This window comes from Grus americana, unplaced genomic scaffold (assembly GCF_028858705.1).
Source record: "Grus americana isolate bGruAme1 unplaced genomic scaffold, bGruAme1.mat scaffold_848, whole genome shotgun sequence".
Taxonomy (NCBI): Eukaryota; Metazoa; Chordata; class Aves; order Gruiformes; family Gruidae; genus Grus; species Grus americana.
The window spans coordinates 149,171-172,516 of record NW_026562047.1 but is presented as its reverse complement, the minus strand read 5'-3'; the positions used below and the strand labels follow the sequence as shown (position 1 = coordinate 172,516).

At 53.5% G+C, this 23,346-nt stretch overlaps 3 protein-coding genes across 3 annotated transcripts; 2 read left to right on the top strand and 1 right to left on the bottom strand.

The window, feature by feature from the left end:
- Positions 1-1,915: 1,915 nt before the first annotated feature.
- Positions 1,916-2,851, top strand: LOC129201207 (olfactory receptor 14J1-like). Its single transcript, XM_054812362.1, has one exon. It carries the CDS (start codon positions 1,916-1,918, stop codon positions 2,849-2,851), a length of 936 nt encoding a protein of 311 aa, XP_054668337.1.
- A 7,059-nt stretch (positions 2,852-9,910) lies between these two features.
- LOC129201220 (olfactory receptor 14A16-like) lies at positions 9,911-10,831 on the bottom strand. The gene has a single exon (XM_054812373.1). It carries the CDS (start codon positions 10,829-10,831, stop codon positions 9,911-9,913), a length of 921 nt encoding a protein of 306 aa, XP_054668348.1.
- A 10,637-nt stretch (positions 10,832-21,468) lies between these two features.
- On the top strand, positions 21,469-22,404 carry LOC129201206 (olfactory receptor 14C36-like). Its single transcript, XM_054812361.1, has one exon. The coding sequence runs from the start codon at positions 21,469-21,471 to the stop codon at positions 22,402-22,404; it is 936 nt and encodes a 311-aa protein (XP_054668336.1).
- Positions 22,405-23,346: the final 942 nt, after the last annotated feature.

Sequence of the window (23,346 nt, the reverse complement as noted above, 5' to 3'; positions counted from 1 at the left end):
AAGGGAAAGGGAAAGGGAAAGCTGGGGTGGAAAGGAGGGAAAGCCCAGCATGGCAGGGCAGGGTATGGTCCTTCTGCTGTCGAGAGAGTGCTGCATGGGTCAGGGCTTCTCAGAGCTTCAGCTCTCCCTCGGGACATTTCTAAGGGGACTTCTCAAGAAGCCCACCAGGTTAGTGGCTCCTGGAAAGGGAAGGGCTTTCCTGAATCTTTGTCTGGTTGTCTGGGGTTGGCACTGGAGATCAAACTTCCTGTTTCTGCTTAGAAGAAGGCTTTGCGACTCCTAGACTCTTAGCTTGAGAGACAAGTAAGTCTGGGAGAAGCACCTCAAAGCGCTGTTCCCAGCTGCCTCCAGCCAACGCAGCAGCAACAACTTGCCCTTCGCAGCCCCATCAGGTTTCTGAGATCTGGTCTTTAGCCCCTGCAGAGGCAGAGAGGCCCCTGGGCAGTGCCCTGCCCCTGGGAGGTGTTTGCAGGCAGAGGTGAGCACACAGCAGGAGGGATGGGGTTTGTGAGCACTGACAGGGAGTTGGGCTGGGGACAGGGAGGTGGCGGCTCCTGGCAGGAGCAGCTCCAAGCAGCAGAGACACGGGCAGGGAGTGAGAGGGAGCTGCTGCCCGAAACGCTGGGGAGGGGGATGTGGGCACCTCCCTGCTGTCCCTGCACTGCAGACACCTTCCCCTGAGCAACTCCTCCCTGGTCTCCTTTCCCAGCCTCAGCAGAGCCTCTGCCCTCAAGCCCATGGGCTCTCGGGCGTGCATTGCCTCTGGAGCAGCCAGAGCCCAGAGAAGGACAAACCCCTGATGTCCAGCAGTCTTGGTGTGTCCCTCCTCCCTTGGCAGCAGCATGGTGGCATGTCACTGCCCACCCCTCCTGCCTGTGCTGCCCTTCTGCTCACCCTTGGATTTGCCTTCTCAGTGCGGAAGGGGGTGGGGGCTGCGGTGGCAGGTTCATCTCCTGTTGGGACAGCGACCCTTTGGGTCCTGCTATGCAGATGTGTCTATGGGAGCAAAGTGCCCAAGTCTCCTCCGGGCAACCTCAGGACCTTCAGCTGTTTCCCTGGGGTGTCCTGCTGGGCTGCAGGGTGCCCTCCAGAAGGGCACAGCTCTCCCATAGTATCTCTGTGCTCGCAAGGATCCCCATGGAGAAGACACCTTAGTGCTAAGGCTGTAGAAATGCTTCTGGGCAGCTGTACGTGGGCAGATGGAATGATCTCTTTGTGTTCCTGCTTGGAAGGGGAGAGATGAGATCCTCCTCAGGTACCCTGAGAACAGGTGAGGACTCTCTCAATCTGCTTGGTGAACCTGGATTTCTTTGCTCTCAGCAGCAGCCTGTTTCTTTTCAGAGGAACACCTGGGGTGATCATCCTCCAGCTCCAAGCTGCCAGCACAGGGCAGCTGAGAACAGGGCTGATGGGCAGAGCAGCTCTCCTCTCTCAGCACTGTGGGGGAAAGTCCCTTTGCCTCGCAGGACCCACAAGATTTCACTTGGGGTGCCTTAGAAATGTCAGAGATTTCCTCCATCCCAAACCACTCCACTTGCAACTAGAACAAGAGAAACAACCCCAAATCCCCTCAGCCCTCTTCTGCACTTGGGCAAATTGCAAACCACAATGCTGAAAAGCTTTTTGATATATCATGAGTGCATTTAATTGGACATCCCCCTGCATTCCTAGTTCCCTCTCGCTGCACGGCAGGAAGGACTCCTCGGGAGCCCATTACAGAGTCCTTGCTCCCAATGGCACCCTCAGCCAGCAAAACCCAGAGCTCAAGTAAGAGAGCTGCAGAGAGGTCTTCCAGAAAAAAATGTCATAATGTGGGGTTGCAATGAGACTTGTAATATCTTTTGCTTGGAGCAGTCCAGCCTACCTCACTACTGCCTTCTCCTCCTCTACAGGTAATGACACCCAGAGGAAGCAAATGTTCAACCATAGCTCCATCACTGAATTCCTTCTCCTGGCATTTGGAGACACACGGGAGCTGCAGCTCTTGCACTTCTGGCTCTTCCTGGGCATCTACCTGGCTGCCCTCCTGGGAAACGGCCTCATCATCACTGCCATAGCCTGTGACCACCACCTCCGCACCCCCATGTACTTCTTCCTCCTCAACCTCTCTGTAGTTGACCTGGGCTCCATCTCTACCACTGTCCTCAAAGCCATGGCCAATTCCCTCTGGGACACCAGGGCCATCTCCTACACAGGATGTGCTGCACAGCTCTTTCTGTTTGTCTTCTTGCTTGGAGCAGAGTATTCTCTTCTCACTGTCATGGCCTATGACCGCTACGTTGCCATCTGCAAACCCCTGCACTACAGGACCCTCCTGGGCAGCAGAGCTTGTGCCCACATGGCAGCAGCTGCCTGGGGCAGTGGGTTTCTCAATGCCCTGCTGCACACGGCCAATACATTTTCCCTACCCCTCTGCCACGGCAATGCTGTGGACCAGTTCTTCTGTGAAATCCCCCAGATCCTCAAGCTCTCCTGCTCAGATGCCTACCTCAGGGAAGTTGGGCTTCTTGTGGTTAGTGCCTGTTTAGCCTTTGGGTGTTTTGTTTTCATTGTGGTGTCCTATGTGCAGATCTTCAGGGCCGTGCTGAGGATCCCCTCTGAGCAGGGACGGCACAAAGCCTTTTCCACGTGCCTCCCTCACCTGGCCGTGGTCTCTCTGTTTTTGAGCACTGCCACATTTGCATACCTGAAGCCCCACTCCATCTCCTCCCCATCCCTTGATCTCGTGTTGGCAATGCTATACTCAGTGGTGCCTCCAGCAGTGAACCCCCTCATCTACAGCATGAGGAACCAGGAGCTCAAGAATGCCCTGAGGAGAGTGATTCAATGGGTTCACCTTCAGACGCAGTAAGCTGACCAAATTTCCTCACAGGCTGTTCCTAGCTTTTCTCAGGGAAGGCTCATGGTTTATTTGCTTTTCATGTTCATACAAGATATTTAAGTATCCACAATTAAACAAGGGCTCTGCCAACCCAGGGGAGGCTGTGGGGACACAGCAAGTCGTGAAAAGGAGACTGGAAGGTGATTCACATCTCCTTCAGTAAAAGCCCATGGATGGTTCAACGTGCACACTGGAAAACATCTTGAGCCATGAGAAATGCCATGAGCTCCTTCCACAGCCTTCAACCCCTGGGAAGGAGCTCCGGGGCAGTGCTGCCCATCCAGCCGTATCTGCTTTCCCTCCTGACCAGCACAGACAGGGTGGAGTCACACCATGATCCCAGAGCTGACTTGCTCTGCAGAACATCACTGCCAGCTTGGGGCCCTGTGAGGAGCACATGGAAGGGGTCAGGAGCACCAGGCCGTCTCAGAGGAGAGAGGATGGGGAGAAATCAGACAGGAGCTAACCAGGGCTGCAACTTGCCTTTGGAGAGAAAAATGCCAGTGTTCAGCTAATTCAAGACAATTCCCAGACTGAGGGTACTCTAAAGCATGCTCATGGTGCAGAGGCATGAGTCTTCCTGTGTTGGTGCTCCACCAAGCCTGGGAAGTTTTTGGAGAAGGATTGCTGTCCACCACTTGCCATCTCCTAGTGCCATCGTCCCTCCTGAAGGTTGGCACCCAGTGCTCCTGGCAGCTCCCCTGCAGCCAGAACAGCTCTCCACAGTCAGGGCAACACTCACTGCTTCTCAGGGGGTCAGGGGTCTCTTCAGGGCTGCAGCCACTGGCACTGCCTGTTAGCAACTCCCAGACTGAGGGCTGAGCTTCCCGAAGTGCCACAGTTCGTGGTACCTCCTGCTGGGCTTTGTGCCACTGGTCACAACCCCCTGAGCTTGGCTGTTCAATCAGTTCTCAATCCACTTCTCTTTCCACTTATCTAACCTATACTTCATCGGCGTGTTTAGGAGGATGCTAGAGGAGACAGGCTGAAAGCACCCCAGATCCTCCTTCTTGCCCTTCTTTGAGACAGGACTGACATTGGCTTCCTTCCAGTCCTCAGAAACCCCTCCCAGTAACCATGACCTTTACAAGACAATCCAGAGTGGCCTTGCAGTGACATCAGCCAGCTCCCTCAGCTCTCGTGGGTGCAAGCCCTCAGTTCCCATAGACTTAGCTATGTCCCGTTTGTTTAAATGTTTCCTAACTTGAGACTCCTGCATCAAGGGTAGGTCCTCCATGCTCCCGCCTTCTCTCTGGTCTCAGGGTCCTGAGGTGCCTGAAGCCAGTCCTAGCAGTAAGGACTGAGCTGAGGAAGACATTGGCTAGCTCAGGCTTTTCCATATCCTGGAATATTTACCATGTACATTTTCCTTAGTCTTCCTGTTGCTCTTTATGCAGATGTAGACACAATTTTTGTTGTCCTTCAAGTCACTAGCCAGATTCAAACTGGGCTTTGGCTTTCCTAACCCCATCTCTGCATGCTTGGGAAGTTCTCACTGATGTCCTCCAGAAGCCTTCTGGATGGTTTGTGCCCTGCTATATTGCCCCTCAGGCAGCTACCATGGTGGTTCAATTCCAAGACCAGGAGGACCAGGGTGTGAGAACATGAGACTTCTTCCAGTGGCCTGAAGAAGGTCTCATCCACGGCTTCCTGATCAAGCAGTCAATAACAGATATGCACAAAAAGATCAACCATGTCGGTGTTGTGGTTTAACGCGGACGGCAGCTAAAACAACCACACACTCCGTCGCCCTCCCCGAGTAGGATGGGGAACAGAATTGAAAAGGAAAGAAAAGTAAAGCTTGTGGATTGAGATAAAGACAGTTTAATAGGACAGAAAAGGAAAATAATAGTAACAGTAATAGTAGTAGTAGTAGTAATAGTAGTAGTAGTAGTAATAATAATAATAATAATAATAATAATAATAAAGAATATAAAAAACAAGTGATGAACAGCACAATTTCTCACCAGCTGAAGCAGATGCTCAGCAAGTTCCCCACCTCCCGGACAACCCTCCAGTTTGATACAGAGCATGATGTCATAGGGTACGGAATATCCCTTTGGTCAGTTTGGGTCAGCTGTCCTGGCTGTGTCCCCCCCACCTTCTCGTTGTCAGGCCAGTATAAGAAGCTGAGAAGTCCTTGACTGCTTGGCGGCAACTAAAACCATCCGTGTGTTACCAACATTGTTCTCATCCTAAATCCATAACACAGCACTGTCCCAGCTGCTAGGAAGAAAATTAACTCCATCCCTGCTGAAACCAGGGCAGTTGCTCTGCCTGGCTAATCCTCACCCACAAACTCTCAACAGGCTCATCATCAATCCCAAGGCAGAGCTCCAAGCCTTCCCACTGCAATTTCATTTAATTAGTCTCTCCTCTTTATTCATTATCTGTCATGTCCTTTAATTCTTCTTGCTGTGATCTTCTCAGAGGTACCACAAGTCAGGTGAGCCATCTGCACGCACACAGTAACTGCAGAAACAATGAAGCTTCACTCCAAATGGACCTTGAGAAACTCTGGGATTTGACCAACAAAAACCTCAAGAACTTTTCCAAAGAGAAGGGATCTTCTCCTTCTGATCAGGTTGAGGGAGGTGATTGTCCCCCGTTACTCAGCTCTGGTGAGACCCCACCTGGAGTACTGTGTCCAGCTCTGGGGTCCCAAGTACAGGAAAGACACGGAGCTGTTGGAGCAAGTCCAGAGGAGGGCCACAAAGATGATCAGAGGGCTGAAGCACCTCTCCTGTGAAGACAGGCTGAGAGAAGACCTCAAAGGTCATCTAGTTCCTTCTCTTCTCCAGGCTGAACAATCCCAGCTCTCTCAGCCTGTCCTCACAGCAGAGGTGCTCCAGCCCTCTGATCAGCTTCATGGACCTCCTCTGGACTCTCTCCAACAGCTCAATGTCTTTCTTGTCCTGAGGACCCCAGAGCTGGATGCAGTACTCCAGGTGGGATCTCACAAGAGCGGAGTAGAGGGGCAGAATCACCTCCTGCTGGCCACGCTATATATTGATGCAGCCCAGGACACGGTTGCTTTCTCTGTCGCAAGCGCACATTGCCAGCTCATGTTGAGCTTCTCATCAATCAACACCCCCAAGTCCTTCTCCTCAGGGCTGCTCTCAATCCATTCTCTGCCCAGCCTGCAGCTGTGGTTGGGATTGCACTGACCCACATGCAGGACCTTGCACTTGGCCTCGTTGAATGTCATGCGGTTCACATGGGCCCATCTCTCCTGCCTGTCAAGGTCCATCTAGATGGCATCCCTTCCCTCCAGCGTGTCGACCACACCACACAGCTTGGTGTCGTTGGCAAACTTGCTGAGGCTGCACTCGATCCCACCGTCCATGTCACCGACAAAGATGTTAAACAGTGTTGGTCCCAGTACCGACCCCTGAGGAACGCCACTCGTCACTGATCTCCACTTGGACATTGAGCCATTGACCACAACTCTTTGAGTGTGATCGTCCAGCCAATTCCTTATCCACTGAGTAGTCCATCCATCGAATCCACGTCTCTCCAATTTAGAGACAAGGATGTCGTGCAGGACAGTGTCAAATGCTTTGCACATATCCACGTAGATGACGTCACTCTCTCTTCCCTTATCCACCAATGCTGTAACCCCATCATACAAGGTCACCAAATTTGTCAGGCACGATTCGCCCTTAGTAAAGCCATGTTGGCTGTCACCAATCACCTCCTTCTTTTCCATGTGCCTGAGCACAGTCTCCAGGAGGATCTGCTCCATGATCTTGCCAGGCACAGAGATGAGACTGACCGGCCTGTAGTTCCCTGGGTCTTCCTTTTTTGCCTTTTTAAAAACGGGGGTTATGTTTCCCCTTTTCCCCTTTTCCAGACAGTGGGAATTGCACCGGACTTCTCAAATATGATGGAGAGTGGCTTAGCCATTTAATCCGCCAGTTCCCTCAGGACCCATGGATGCATCTCATCTGGTCCTATGGACTTGTGCACCTTCATGTTCCTTAGATATTCTCGAACCTGATCTTCTCCTACAGTGGGCAGTTCTTCATTCTCCCAGTCCCTGCCTTTGCCTTGTGTGACCTGGCCAGCATGGCTTGAGCCCTTGCTGGTGAAGACTGAGGCAAAAAATTTGTTGAGTACCTCAGCCTTCTCCATATCCTGGCTAACCAGGCCTCCTGTTTCATTCTGGAAGGGGCCCACATTTTCCCTCATCTTCCTTTTATTGCTAATGTACCTACAGCAACTTTTCTTGTTGTCCTTGATGTCCTTGGCCAGATTTAATTCTACCAGGGCTTTATGTTTCCTAACCTGTTCCCTGGCTGCTTAGTTTCTCTGTATTCCTCCCAGGCTACCTGCCCTTGCTTCCACCCTCTGTAGGCTTCCTTTTTGTGTTTCACTTTGCCCAGGAGCTCCATGTTCCTCCATGCAGGCCTCTTGGGCTTTTTTGCCTGACTTCCTCTTTGTTGGGATGCATCGCTCCTGAGCTTGGAGGAGGTGACCCTTGAATACTAGCCAGCTCTCCTGGGCCCCTCTTCCCTCCAGGGCTTTGTCCCATGGCACTCTACCAAGCAGGTCCCTGAAGAGGCCAAAGTCTGCTCTCCTGAAGTCCAGGGGAGTGAGCTGGCTGTGCGCCCTCCTCGCCGCCCTGAGGATCTTGAACTCCACCATTTCATGGTCACAATTGGCTGTTCACTTTGCAGCGCCTCTCTGCCTGCAGTCATTTGCGCAGTGGAAAGGGGTACCTGAGTTGGGCTGGGGATGGCCACGGAGAGGATGAGGAGATGGGACATCCCTCCGGCTGGTGGGTGCCCGTGGGAGATACCACCTTGATTAGCATGTAGATTTTATTCCGTCACTGCCATCAGAAATTGTACTACTTGAGGCACTTTTCATGTAAAACCAAGGAAGATGCACTCAGAAGGCAAAGACCCCTCTTCATGGAACTGAGCATCTGTGACTACAATACACCTTCCCCCTCATGTAAACACAACAGCAGAGTAAAAACAGTGTTTAATATCCAAGCGGAGAGATTCAAAGTTTCCGAACTACAGGACATTCTCATTTTAGCACCAAATCATCAATTTCTCTTCACTTCTCTGCCAAACTTACCCCGGTGTTTCTTACTTGTCATGCTGCAGCACAGAAAGCCCATGGAGTGGGTGGGGGGTCTCAGTGCAGCTACTGGAGGGAGTAGGGGTCTCGGCCCCCAGGCACTGGGGCGGGAATGGTGGGTGTCCTGAAAACAACCTGCTGGGGGGACCAGCAGCTTCTCGGGGGTGGTGGCATCCCCCTTGCAGGATGCCAAGGGGAAGCAGGGCAGGGTGGCAGCGATCCTCCCCACCTGGCTGCCAGTGAGTCCCATGGAGACTGCTGTGGAGAGTGCCTTGAAGGGTCATCCAGAGGGTCTTCAAGGGAGTGCCCTCAGGGGTCTTCTGGAGGTCATCTGCTAAGCCCCCCCGGCTCCCTCCAGCCTCATCCACCCCACAAGGCCCCACTGGGCATCCGATGATGACAATGTGCCCACCAAGCGAGCCAGAACCCTGAGGGACGTCAGGGGGGGCAAAGTTCCCCACACCCCCCCAACTGCTGTTGATAGGTTATAGAGAAGGTGTGGAGCACGGATCCCTGCGACATGCGACCTGCACCTGCCCACTGCAGCCCCAGCCCTCTCCCATCTCTCTGTTTCTTAATTCATTAAAGCTTTGGTGTTCGTTTCACAGCACCTCTGCCTGCCATCATTTGTGCAGCGGGAGGCAGGGGCGTTAACGCAGCCCCTGCCGCATGTGTAGATCTGACCCTCCACCTCTTCCCCACTCCATGAGGAACCCCCCATGATTCTGGATGGAGACATTTAATCAGAACCTTAATTCCCAGACTCAGGGTAAACGAACCAGAAAGAGCTCGGTTGTGATTAACGGCTGCATGTGCATGGATCCTGGGGTAAGATCGGAATCTCCCACCAATTCATGACTGGGGAGAAATTGGAAAGGTAAAAGTGAGAAAACCCATGGATCAAGATAAAGACAGTTTAACAGGTAAAGCAAAATCCCAGCCATTTCCCCTCCCAACTTGTTGTTCACGCCCAGCCTCCTCGCTGGTGGGGTGGTGTCAGGATCAGGAAAGGCCTTGACTCCATGTAAGCCCTGCTCAGCAATAACAAATCCATCTCTGTATCATCAACACTGTCTTCAGCACAAATCCAAAACACAGCCCCATCCTAGCTACTCTGAAGAAAATGAACTCTATCCCAGCCAAGACCAGCACAGGCAGCTTCCCCAGGCTGTCCAGTGACCACGGGCACAGGCCAGACCCTGCTCTGCTGGGCCTTCACGTCTGTCCCAGGAGGACTGGCTGTGCGAGGACACTGCTGTGTGCCCCCAACCTGCACACTCACACACTTTAGCTGCTCATTGGTGTTTTCCTCTGTGGGACACATTCCTGGGCATGTTCTTGAAAGCGACTTTGGAAGAAGGCTTAAGGCTTCATGCACTGCCCTGAGGAGATCCCCTTTCATGATGGAATCACTCCTACGGAGGCCAGCTCTGTCACAGAAGTGCCCGTTGCCTGTCCCTGCCTGTGGTCCCAGGACGACCACGCAGCAGGACTGTGACCAAGCTGCAGAGCAATGAGGCCTTCCACCAAAGCCAAGGGATCAGAAAGAGAGTGTGGAAGTGAAAAGAGAACAGCTCTGGGAGATCAAGTGCTTCCTGGCAGTGCTGCCATGCCAGGACTCTCTTCCCTGCCACCTCTGCACACAGGAACTGTCCCTGCACCTCAATAAAGCTCCTGGAGGAAGGATCTCAGAAAAAAAACCACCTTGCTGCAAGGCCCTTTATTTTACCTAAACACACAGAGAGCATGGCTCCTCGTTTACACAGCCACTCAGTCAGAAAAGAAAAGCAGAGACTGAATTAGAGAGGGGATGACAACATCATTACAAGTAAAACACCATCATCAACAATATAAATTACAGAGGACAGGCTGGGCCTGTAATGAGTTAAATAACAGCTGTTATGCAGCAGAAGATGGGCAGTTTAGTGCTTCCGAATATCATGCAGTGATCAGTTTCCACACTGCATCCTTGAGCTCCTTGTTCCTTATGCTGTAGATGAGGGGGTTCATGGCTGGAGGCACCACTGAGTACAGAAGTGACACCACGAGATCCAGGGTTGCAGAGGAGACAGAGGAGGGCTTCAGGTCAGCAAACATGGCAGTGCTGATAAACAAGGAGACCATGGCCAGGTGAGGGAGGCACGTGGAAAAGACTTTGTGCCATCCCTGCTCAGAGGGGATCCTCAGCACGGCCCTGAAGATCTGCACATAGGACACCACAATGAAAACAAAACACCCAAAGGCTAAACAGGCACTAACCACAAGAAGGCCAACTTCCCTGAGGTAGGCATCTGAGCAGGAGAGCTTGAGGATCTGGGGGATTTCACAGAAGAACTGGTCCACAGCATTGCCGTGGCAGAGGGGTAGGGAAAATGTATTGGCCGTGTGCAGCAGAGCATTGAGAAACCCACTGCCCCAGGCAGCTGCTGCCATGTGGGCACAAGCTCTGCTGCCCAGGAGGGTCCCGTAGTGCAGGGGTTTGCAGATGGCAACGTAGCGGTCATAAGCCATGACAGTGAGAAGACAATACTCCCCTACAATAAAGAAGATAAAGAAAAACATCTGTGCAGCACATCCTGCATAGGAAATGGATCTGTTGTCCCAGAGGGAATTGGCCATGGCTTTGGGGAGAGTGGTGGAGATGGATGCCAGGTCAAGGACAGAGAGGTTGAGGAGGAAGAAGTACATGGGGGTGTGGAGGTGGTGGTCACAGGCTATGGCGGTGATGATGAGGCCGTTTCCCAGGAGGGCAGCCAGGTAGATGCCCAGGAAGAGCCAGAAGTGCAAGAGCTGCAGCTCCCGTGTGTCTGCGAATGCCAGGAGGAGGAACTCAGTGATGATGGAGCTGCTGTTGGACATTTCCTTCCTCTGGGCATGGGGACCTTTTCAAGGAGGAAAAGGCAGTGACAAGTTAGAGCACTCTTCTCTAACAAAAATCCAAGCCATTTCTCACACACCCTCCCCCTGCTAGACAAACACACACAGTCTTGTTGTGTTCTAGGAGCTACTTCTGCAGCTCCATTGCTGGAACTCTGCTTGCTGCTGGCTGAATGTGCCGTGGGAGAAGGGCCTCTGCATCCCTGAGGGCAACTCAAAGCTTGGAAGGACACCTCAAATATATAGCCCTAAATAAGTAAGTGCCCTAAAGATGGCGTCTCAGTAAGTGTCAGCTCATACTTGGGCTCTACAGGCTGCATTAAGCAGAGCTCCACAGGCGAGATGAAAGCTGGGACACTTGTTCCCACGGACACATTTGCGTGAATGGACCCACAAGATCAGCCCGTGACTCTGCAGCTGAACCTCCCATCCCCAGAGAGTCTGACAGCACCACCAGCATAACAACAGCAAGAACACAGACAAGTGGAGAAAGAAGGCAAAATACAGGGAGGGTCTGGCGCAGAGAGGCCAGGGCAGAGGCAGCCGGGCACTCAGGACAGCGTTACCCTGACCCAGCTGTGCACGCCACCTCCCAGACACCAACATTGCCGGGCAGCTGCTCTCAGCCCCGGTGCTCTGCAGAGGGAACTGGGCACGTGGCTGGAGAGCTGCCCCACGGCTCTGCTGAGCTCTGGCTGCAGAGGAGCTGGGTCATGCCTTGGAGCCCACGGCCCTGAGGGCAGAGGCTTTGCTGGGTGGGAGAGGAGGCAAGGGGGCTTGCTCAGAGGAAGGGGTCTGCGTTGGAGGAGATGACACACCAGCCTTCACACCCTGCAGCCGTCCCCAAAACACTGGAGATGCCATGCCCTGTCCCTCTGATGGCTTGGCACAGAATTACTGCTCTGGAGAACATCCCACTCCTTTTCACCAGCCATGGGATATGCCAGCCCTAGGAGATCTCTCCAGAATACCCACGTGCATTGCCCTGCAGCCAAAGACTTACCATGTAAAGCGGTGTGAAGGCTTCTCCTCCAGTGAGCTCTATACATCTTGCCATTGCTGACCGCCCTCCACCTCTCTTCTCCTCGCTCCTCTGGCCTCGCTGCCTGCAGGCAGTGCCCTCAGCCCTGCTGCGCTTTGCAGAGGAGCTGCTCCTGGGCAGAGCTGTCTCTCTGCAGCGCTGCCCGCTTGCCATGAGCTCCCTCCATCCCAGGAGCCCAGCCCAGCCCAGCTCAGCAGCAGAGGACCAGCCCAAGGCAGCACTTTCTCTGCCCCCTCTGGGCTCCCTCCAGGTGTCCCTGGGGCTCCAGAGGAACCTGATGAGAAACAGGCTGAAGCAATCACTGATGTTCCCTCCCTCGGCTGGGGAAGGACACCTCTTTCCAGCAGTGGCTTTTCTGTCAGAGACACACTTAGGTCTCAGCATCGCCTTTTTTTGTTCTGGTGTTAGAGCGGTCACCCAGACAGGGCCAGGGCAGCTGCTCAGCTTTATGGCCAAGCACAGGCCTGTCGTGCTACCTCAGATGCCAAAGCTGCCCAGCACAAGGGTGGCTGAGAAGGGCGTTTGAGGATCTCTCGCACAGCGATCCCCATTCAGAGCTGGTAAATAACAGACACCTCTAACGGCATCTCAGACAGATTTGCTGCTGCTGAGCAAGTTACCGAACGCCAGCACTGCAGTGAGGCAATGTCTGTCCCATGTCTACCCTGCAGATGCATGAGGCAGTGCAGGAGTACGGGGCACACCACGGCAGGGTCTCCGCTCCTGTGCCAACACTTTCAAATGCTGCTGGTTCTTCTCACCCCCATCCTTTGTTCACCTCCTTGATGATACAGGCACAGAACAGGTAAATGACTTTCACATGACTGCCCAGATGACAGGGTGTCCATAGGCAAGGACATGTTCAGCAGCAACTTGTCCTTCTTGGAGACCGTCTCCCCCTCCACCACAGGCCCTGGGGGCTGCAGAGACACTGCAGACGGGAAAGCCCTCTCCTGCCAGGACCGCACAGTCCAAACCTGTTTCTCTGTGGCACTGGGGAGCACAGGGTTTGCGCTCTTTGTGGGCCCCCTCATTTCAGCCTTACATTGCCACCTGCCATCCACACCAGCATGTCTCTGCTCTGAAGCAAAGTCTTTGCTTGCACAGGATCTTGGGCGCCAGAGCTGTGGCAAGTCTGAGGTTGACCCTGGTGGCACCAAGCTGAGGGGCTGCAGCCCCAGTGTGCACCAATGGTCTCAGCCTGGAGCACAGACAGGAGGAACTGGAGCCCTGTGCGCTGTCACAGAGCTCTGAAATCGATGTAATACCTGCTGAGGTGCGGTGGCACAGGTCAGAACCCTTGAGGTGCTGCGATGGATGGATACAGGCTCCTCAGAAGGGATGAGTTGGAAAGATCAGGAGGGGGATGCCCTCAGTGTGAGGGGGCTGCCTGGATGTGTGGAGGTCCTCCATGGGATGGGCAGCATATTGGGTGAGCTCTTGTGGGTGGGGGTCACAGGAGAGACCAGTTAGGGAGGCATTGTGGTGGGAGATTAACACCTGGAATCAGGTGAGGAAGAGGACAAAGCCTTATTTAAGAAATGTGAGGAAGTCCATTGACCCCACATCACCCTCGGGGACTCAACTCCCCCTGACACTCACGGGAAGGGGAAACTGCAGGGTGCAAACAGTCCCGGAGGTTTCTTCTGGTTCCTGGGGCCAGCTTCTTAGCACAGCTGCCAGGTGTGCCAACAGAGGTGATGCTCACCTGCACGTGGTACCTGCAAAGAGGGAAAAGTGGATCCGGGATGTGAAATGCAGTGTCAGTCTGAGCTGAGCTACGCTGTGGGCATACTGGTCTCCAGCCACAGCCATGGGCACAGCCATGCCTGGCCATGGACCTCCTTGGTTCTGACTCACAGATTCGCTTCCCAGCTTGATCCATTATGGATGCACAATGGCACAACATGCCGTCCCTCAAGTGCCAGGCTCCGGCCGATACACAAAGGCCCAGCACAGCCGTGTCACTGCAGTGCTTGTACAGCCGGGCCCTGGAGGTGCTCAGCATGCCAGGGCCAAACCCTTTCAAACAATTGAGTTTTGGGGCAAAATTGACTTGAATTGCACCTGTGAAATTCAGCCATGTATGGACTGAAACAGTGGGAATGACCTCCTCCTCTCTCCTTCTTCTTCCTTTCTTCCCATCCCTCGGTCATATTTCAGAGGAGAGCAAATTAAAGGGGGTGATGCTTCTGGGTGCCAATGACTGAAAGCAGGGGAATGAGGCAATGCATGGAAAAGGAGCTAAAAGTTTTGCTAGTCCAAAGCTGTTGTTTTCAGATCCTACCCCTGAAGACTTGAATCTGCAGCAGAGAACCTCTCTTTCAGCAGTTAAGTTAAGATTCCCCCAGCTGTCCTGGCTGTGTCCCCTCCCAACATCTCGCCCACCCCCAGCCTACTCACTGGCGGGGCAGCCTGACAAACAGAACAGGCCTGGACACTGAATAAACACAGTTCAGCAATAGCTAACACATCATTGTGTTGCCAAGGCTGTTTTCATCGCACATCCAAAACATACAACCATACGAGCTCCCACCTACCCGTGGCCAGGCTGGTGGCACTTTTGGGGAGGATAGCTGAAAACCTCCCAGGATGGGGATCACAGAGACACGCTGGGTGTCCTGCTGCAGTGCAGCACACGCTCCTACGTTTTAGTAATTTTCCTGTTGCCCTGTGTGAAGCTCCCAAGAGGCCCCTCACACCATTGTTGCCCTTGTCTGGATAACCAGTGGGGAAAGGGTTAAGAGGGAACGCTGTTCTTCTTGGAGAGTATGAGGAGGGTAAAATTTGAACTTGAGAGGAGGCTAAGAGGGAACCAGGACATGAAAGGTGAAGGAAAGGATGGGACCAGGGCTGTCTGGGGGTTCCTGTGACGAAGCCTTGTGCCGGATGGGAATGACTTCCACAGTCAGGGAGAACCTGAGAGCATTCCTTAACGTTGACAACATGAAGGAGAAGGAGAAACAGCATCGTTCAGGCTGGAAGGGAATTTGGGTGGTGCCTAGACTAACTTCCTGCTCCCAGCAGGGTCACAGCAGGTTACTGAGGGGTTTTATCCATTTGGGTGTTGAAAATGTGCAGGGATGGAACTAGAGCATACCCTGGGAAACAACTGCCAGTGCTTGACTGTCCTCACGTTGGAAAAGTTTCTCCCTATAGCTAACTTGAATCTCTCTTGTCTCAGCCCGTTGCCTCTTGTCCTCCTGTCTTGCACCCTGGTTAATGAGCCTGACCATCTTCTTGGAAACATCACTCTATCACCATAGGCAAGGCCTCTCTTGCATTGTGTGGGGTCAAAACCTGGGAAAGTGTTCTGCATGTGGTCTAACAAGCGCTGAGCAGAGGTGGAGAATTGCTTCCCCTGCCTGCGCTCCTGCTCATACAGCCCCAGAGGCTCTTGGCCTTCCTTGCTGATAGCTCTTCTTCGGCCTAAGGGAACCCAAGGCCCACCAGAGTGTTTAACACAGAGCTGCAACCCAGCCAAGCAGCCCCTAGCCTATGTGACCGCAGGGGCTTAGTCCACTCCAGGGCAGGCCTTTGGGTTTGTCCTTGCTGGATATCATGAGGTTCCTGTTGACCCATCCCTCCTGCCTGTCTTGGTTCCTTGGGATGGCAGCCCTGCCCTCCAGAGTATCAGCTCCTCTCCTCGGTTTGGTGTCATCTGCAAGCTTGATGAGAAAGCATGCTTTCATCTCCTCCAGGTCCGTAAAACCACATGAAAGAGGGCATGTTGCAGGATGGATCCCTGAAGGACCCTGCAGCTACAGGCCCCCAGCAGCGTATCTCCCATTCACCACATCCCTCTGAGCCCGAACATGGAATCAGTTTTTAATCCACTTATCTACCCAGGCAGACCAGAGGATCATAATAGGAATTAAAGAATATAGTGGGGGATAGCGTTAAAATCCTTGCTTTTGTCTGGGTAAATGAAATCCACTGCTCTCCCTTCACTCGGAAATACAATCCTTTCATCTCAGAAAGCAGTGTGGATGGTCAGGCATGACGTACCTGAGTAAATGCAGTCACCCTCTGCTTCAGAACCCCAGAAATGGGATCCAAGAGGACACGCTCTGGGACGCATTCCTCAACCAAAAGGAGGGTGAGCAGCCTTCAGGTCCCCAGCTCATCCCTGGGGCCTTTTTGGAAGATGCATGCAATGTTTGCTTTTTGCAAGTCCTCAGGGAGTTCCCCGGATGACATGTCCAAAGTGACACAGAGCAGTGTCACTGTGACTTCCTGGCCAGCACCCTTGGATGGAGTCCCTCTGGTCCCATGGACTGGTAAAGAGCTGAGTGTGCTCAGGTGAGCCCTGACTTGATCCCCACCCACTGCAGGTTGTTCTCCATGTGCCTCAAGGCACAAAGGCCTGGGATGATGAAGGCAGAGCCAAAGGCAGCATATTGTACCTCAGACATATTGACACTTGCCCTTGGTAAATTCTGCGGTGGCCCCACGTAGTCTTTCTTTCTTCTTTAACTGTAACTTCAGTAGCAACAGCTCATCTTGGTGCCATTGAATTCCCTTATGAGAGTCAACTGACTGTCTGTATGCACCACTGCTGTCCTTGCAGGAGGTTGTCCTGAAACACCAGCTGTGCTGGGCTCTGCTGCCTATCAGTACTGCTGCTCATGAGATCCCTCCTGAAGGTCCCCAGTCTGCCCCTCTGACGTCCCAAGGGCCCATATATGCAAAGGCTTTTGTTCATAGCAGAGACGAGCTTGGACTATGTGGTAGATGGCAATGTCAATGATGATATGAGCTGTAGACATAGATGATGAGGTAGCTGACATGAGGTGCCCACAGAGCCAGCAAAACCTGCTGTCCTCACCAATGCCCGAGATAAGCAGGGCTGGGCTGTGCAGCCCTGACAGGAGACCATGAGACGTTATAGTCAGGGCAGACCTGGGAAATACAGCTGATGGGGAAGAGAAGGAGACATAGCCGTCCCTATGGCACATGCCTCCATTTGGTCAGAGGAACACCTCTATAGGTTGCCCTGAACATAGAGATCATGGGACAGGATTGTTTGTACTGAATGTCAGCATCTGCTGTCATGTCTGTTGGCCAAAGGAATTCCCCAACAGCCTCCAAGGCGATGCCCTCACATGCCGCCCTGTCCCTCACAATTGTTCCATTACAGCTTGCTGCCACCTGCACATGCCTTGGACCACCTGTGGCACCTCAAATGGCACCAGGTTTTAGCATCAGAAAAGTTCACTCCTGGCCTCTCTCTCCATTATTAACATGGCAGCTTAGATAAGGAGCTCAGGCCTATTTGACTGAAAAAGGGGAAACATCAAATGCATTTTTAACAAGGGAAAAAAGGAAGACTCAGAGAACTACAGGCTGGTCAGTCTCACCTCTGTGCCTGGCAAGATCATGGAGCTGCCAAGGAGGTGACTGGTGACAGCCAACATGTCTTCACTAAGGGCAAATCGTGCCTGACAGATTTGGTGGCATTCTGTGATGGGGTTACAGCATTGGTGGATAAGGGAAGAGTGGCTGACATCATCTACCTGGAGCTGTGCAAGGCATTTGACACTATCCTGCACGACATCCTTGTCTCTAAATTGGAGAGACACGGATTTGACAGATGGACCACTCAGTGGATGAGGAGTTGGCTGGACGGTCACACTCAAAGAGTTGTGCTCAATGGCTCAATGTCCAAGTGGAGATCAGCTACGAGTGACGTTCCTCAGGGGTCGGTACTAGGACCGGTACTGTTGAATGTCTTTGTTGGCGACATGGATGGTGAGATCGAGTGCACCCTCAGAGAGTTTAATGACAGCACCAAGCTGTGTGGTGTGGTCAACATGCTGGAGGGAAGGGATTCCATCCAGAGGGACCTTGACAGGCTTGAGAGGTGGTCCCATGAAATACTCATGAAGTTCAACAAGGCCAAGTGCAAGGTCCTGCATGTGGGTCAAGGGCAATTCCAAGCACAGCTACAGGCTGGGCAGGGAATGGATTGAGAGCAGCCCTGAGGAGAAGGATTTGGGAGTGTTGATTGATGAGAAGCTCAACATGAGCTGGCAATGTGCGCTAGCAGCCCAGAAAGCCAACCGTGTCCTGGGCTGCATCACCAGCAGCGTGACCAGCAGGTCAAGGGAGGTGATTCGGCCCCGCTACTCCGCTCTTGTGAGACCCCACCGACAGTACTGTGTCCAGCTCTGGGGTCCTCAGTACAGGAAAAACATGAAGCTGTTGGAGCGATTCCAGAGGAGGCCATGAAGATGATCAGAGAGCTACCTAAAGGGGCTACAGGAAAGCTGGAGAGGGACTGTTTATCAGGGAGTGTAGTGACAGGACAAGGGGTAATGGGTTTAAACTAAAAGAGGGGAGATTTACATTAGATATTAGGAAGAAATTCTTCACTGTAGAGGGTGGAGAGGCCCTGGAAGAGGTTGCCCAGAGAAGCTGGGGATACCCCCTCCCTGGAAGTGTTCAAGGCCAGGTTGCATGGGGCTTTGGGCAACCTGGTCTAGTGGAGGGTGTGCCTGCGCATGGCAGGGGGCTTGGAACTAGATGCTCTTTCAGGTCCCTTCCGACCAAAGCCATTCTATGATTCCATGATTTTTTTGCAGCTGAGCTGAGGCAAGAGGAATCCCACCTCCAGTGGGTCTGTGGGTTGCACTGGAGAAGCTGAATCCCCTCTGGCCTCAGGAATACTGATGAGAGCTGAGATGCCTTCATTGACTTGGTTCCATCCCTGCCCTGCACAGAAGGAAATGATCCCCTGCCTGTCACTGCCTGTGTGTCCTGCCTGACAATGGGGCAGGAATGGGGGTTTCCAGAGGGGAACATGGACACCTCCTGTAGATCTGCACACCCTGGAAGAGCAATTCCCACTGCAGGAATCAGCCTGTCCAGTGCTTAGGGAGGGACACTGGGTGATTACTTCAGTCTGCTTCAAATTCTGCTCCCCAGGAGAGACCCTGCTGCCTTTCGTGAGCTGTCAGCCCTGGAGGCCCAGGGACACCTCGAGGGAGTCAGGGAGGGTGGGGAGGGGCAGAGAAAGTGGCCCCTTGGGCTGTTGTGCTGCTGCTGAGCTGAGCTGGGCTCCTGGGATGGAGGGAGTTCATGGCAAGCGGGCAGCGCTGCAGAGAGACAGCTCTGCCCAGGAGCAGCTCCTCTGCAAAGCGCAGCAGGGCTGAGGGCACTGCCTGCAGGCAGCGAGGGCAGAGGAGCGAGGAGAAGAGAGGAAAGAGGCAGTCTGGGGTGTGAGAATGTTGCGAAGTAACAGGAGGAGAAATCTGCACAGCACTTGGCACGGTAGGTCTGTGGCAGCAGGACAAAGCAGCTGCAGTTCCTGGAGAGACCTCCAAAAGCTGGCACATGCCACAGCCTGTGGGATCTATCAGGAGGACGCTCACAACGTCTCTGGTGTGGAGGAGGAGGAGGACGTGCTGCAGAGCAGGGCTTCCCTGCCACAGCGTCAGAGGCACAGGGCATGACGGCTGCCTTCTGCCAGGAACGGCCGCAGGGGTGTGCAGGTGGGTGTGCAGCCAGGGGTGCCCAGGGCTGTCCTTCCGAGCAGGGTCCCTGCACCCCAGGGGCTGTGTGCTGGCACAGGGACTCTGCCGCCTGCCAGGGTCACCCTCAGCCTGCCCGGGGAGCTCCCCATGCGCTGTGGGGAGAAGCTGTGGGTGGAAGGAGCGACCTCTGTCAGGGCAGGGTCCTTCTGCTGTCGAGAGGGTGCTGCGTGGGTCAGGGTTGCTCACAGCTCCAGGGTAGCCCTGGGGATTTCCAAGGGGTCTTTTCAAGATGGTGTTCCCTGTAAGGGAAGGTGTCTGTCTTTTGAGGTTTCTCATCTTGGTCGGCTGGTTGGGCAGTGGGACATTTCCGAGGGGACTTTTGAATCCAGAGGTCAAAGGAGGGTCTCCCGTATGGCTAAGGAGCTTTCCTCATCTGTGATTCAGTGTGCAGCTGTGGGGGCTACAGACAGCACCAGCATCACCTTTCCAGTCTCATCAGGCTTTGTGTGACCTTCTCTGTAGCCCCTGCACACACAGAGAGCCTGCAGGGCAGAGCTGGGCACACAGGGGCTGGCATGGGGTCTGTGAGCAGAGAAGAGACGTGGGGCCAGAGAAAGAGCTCCTGGCAGGGACAGCTCCAGGCAGGAGAGATGGGCAGGAAAGGAAGGAACTGCTCATGGAAACCCTGTTGCAGGGGAGATACGGGCACCTCCCGGCCACCCCTTGCAGTGCAGATGCCTTCCCTGAGAAACCCCCTTCGTCTCTCCCACCCAGCACATTCTTGGCCCTCACGGCCATTGGGGTCTAGGGTGGGAGTCACCTCTCTGTCCAGCAGACCAGCAGAAGAGGCAAAGGGCATCCCTCCTGCCACATATTTATTTCCCGCTGACCAGCAATCGGATGGAAGGCAACTGTCCTGCAGTATCAGTCTCTGGGAGGTGACATGCACAGCTGGGTCAGGGTAACGCTTTCCCGAGTGCCCGGCTGTCTCTGCCCTGGCCTCTCTCAGCCAGACCCTCCCTGTGCTTTTCCTTGTTTCTCCCTGTGATTGTTTTAAAGTTACCTTTTTATTGCGGTCAGACTCCCTGGGGGTGGGAGGTTCAGCTGCAGAGTCACGGGCTGATCTTGTTCATCCATTCATGTGGGCATGTCCTTGGGAACAAGTGTCCCAGCTTTCCTCTGACGTGTGGGGCTGTGGGCAATGGAGTCTGTGGGGCTGGAGAATGAGCTGGATTTCCCTTAATCAGATGCTGTCGTTAGGACACTTGGCTAAGTCCTTGGGGGGTCCCTCCAAGGTGTGAGCTGCCCTCCAGGATGCAAGCCTGCCCCATAGCACCTTTGTGTTATCTGAAAGCCCCATGGAGAAATGCCAAGATGCTACAACCAAGGAAAAGCTGTTGGGTTGGTGAAATGAGCCGCATTTCTTCTTGTCTAGAAGTGGGGTGCTGAGACCTTGAGAAAGGGTGAGACAATTTGTGGTCTGCGCTGGATGCCTCTGCTCTCAGCAGTGTCTGGTTGTATGACATAACCTAAGAGTGTGGTCACTCTCCACCTCATGAAGGTGCAAGCTGGGAACAAGACGGAGGGACAGACCAGCTCCCCTCACTCTGCTCTAAGCCACAGGCAATCCTCTTGCCTCGCACGACTCACTCTGTGCTCCCTGAGTGCAGCAGAAATGCTGAGGGTTTCTGACATCCAAGAACACCTCCCGAATGTCTCAAACTGCCTTCTGCCATCCTAGTTCCTTAGTCCGCAGAGTGCAGATGCTGACAGGCCCTTTTTCGTTAGGAGCGGATTCACCTGACAAAGCCAAACCCCAGGACTGGCCCCTGTCCCCCCCTGGTTCCCATGAACCCACTGCTGCAGAGCAGGGCTGACTCCTCGGCAGCCAGCGGGCAGAGGCTCTGCTCCTCACAGCAAAATCAGCCAGCACCAACCAGAGCTGCACCCATGGAAGTGTAGGAGGTCTCCTGGGAAATGAGAAGGGCTGTATGCAGTAGGGGCAGAGTCTATGGGTAATGGATTTCATTTTGCTCAGAGAAGTCTCCGCTAACTGACTGTGTTTTCCTCCTTGAACAGTTCCCCATGCCCAGAGTGAACAAATGTCCAACAGCAGCTCCATCACCCAGTTCCTCCTCCTGGCATTCGCAGACACACGGGAGCTGCAGCTCTTGCACTTCGGGCTCTTCCTGGGCATCTACCTGGCTGCGCTCCTGGGAAACGGCCTCATCATCACCGCCATAGCCTGTGACCACCACCTCCACACCCCCATGTACTTCTTCCTCCTCAACCTCTCTGTTCTTGACCTGTGCTGCATCTCCACCACTCTCCCCAAAGCCATGGCCAATTCCCTCTGGGACACCAGGGTCATCTCCCACTCAGGATGTGCTGCACAGCTCTTTCTGTTTGTTTTTTTCATTTCAGCAGAGTATTTTCTCCTCACCGTCATGGCCTATGACCGCTACGTTGCCATCTGCAAACCCCTGCACTACGGGACCCTCCTGGGCAGCAGAGCTTGTGCCCACATGGCAGCAGCTGCCTGGGGCAGTGGGTTTCTCCATGCCCTGCTGCACACTGCCAATACATTTTCCCTACCCCTCTGCCACAGCAATGCTGTGGACCAGTTCTTCTGTGAAATCCCCCAGATCCTCAAGCTCTCCTGCTCAGATGCCTACCTCAGGGAAGCTGGGCTTCTTGTGGTTAGTGTCTGTTTAGCCTTTGGGTGTTTTGTTTTCATTGTGGTGTCCTATGTGCAGATCTTCAGGGCTGTGCTGAGGATCCCCTCTGAGCAGGGACGGCACAAAGCCTTTTCCACGTGCCTCCCTCACCTGGCCGTGGTCTCCCTGTTTATCAGCACTGGCATGTTCACCTACCTGAAGCCCCCGTCTGTCTCCTCCGCGATCCTGAATCTCATGGTGTCACTTCTGTACTCGGTTTTACCTCCATCTGTGAACCCCCTCATCTACAGCATGAGGAACCAGCAACTCAAAGACGCACTGAAGAAGCTGTTTCAATCAGTAGTCTTTCAGAAGGAATAAGCTGCCTGTGTGTCTTCACAAGGTATTTCCAATATATCGGGGGAACCCACTGTGCTTTGGTTGTTTTATCTAGGATAATTATATTTTCCAAGGAACGTATGCATCTACGCCACTTCTCCAGAGGCATAAACGCAGTCTTTCTGACCCACATGTCTTTGCACATGTGTCTGGCACAATGGCCCAGCTGGCCTCCCTTCTCACATCTGTGTAATAAAAAGGCATTTTCTCAACGCCAGGGTCTGGAGGCTGGGTTCTTCTTCCAAAGCTGAGGTCAGGAACAGGCTGAAGAAATTGCCCCCACGAGCCCGTGCTGCTGTGCTTGGTTTCTCCATGGGCTGAGGGGAGGTGGGCATGTGGCGATGTGTTAGAGAATGAGACCAGAGTGAGCTTTCACTGGTGGCCTCACTAAGCTGTGTCCTGGAGTCAGCTGGCATGGAGTTAATTTTCTTCCTAGTAGCTGGCATAGTACTGTGTTTGGGATTTAGGATGAGAATAATGCTAATAAGACACACATGTTTTGGTTGTTGCTAGGCAATGTTTACACCAAGGCAAGGACTTTTCAGCTTCCCATACTGGCCTGCCAGTGAGGAGGCTGGTGGTGCCCAAGGAGCTGGGAAGGGGACATGGCCAGGACAGCTGACCCAACCTGGCCAAAGGGATATTCCATACCATATGACATCATGCTTGTTATATAAATGGAGGAAGCTGGCCGACAGCTGGGACCATGGCTCGGGAACTAGCTGGGCCTCTGTGGTCTGGGGCTTGTGCGCAATTGTGCTGCGCATCACTTGGTTTGTATATTGTTTTTTATTGTTGTTGTTGTTGTTGTTATTATTTGCTTACTTTTTCTGTCATATTAAACTGTCTTTATCCAACCCACAAATTTTACCTTTTTTTCCTGATTCTCTCCCCCATCCCACTGGGTGGGGGCAGTGAGCAAAC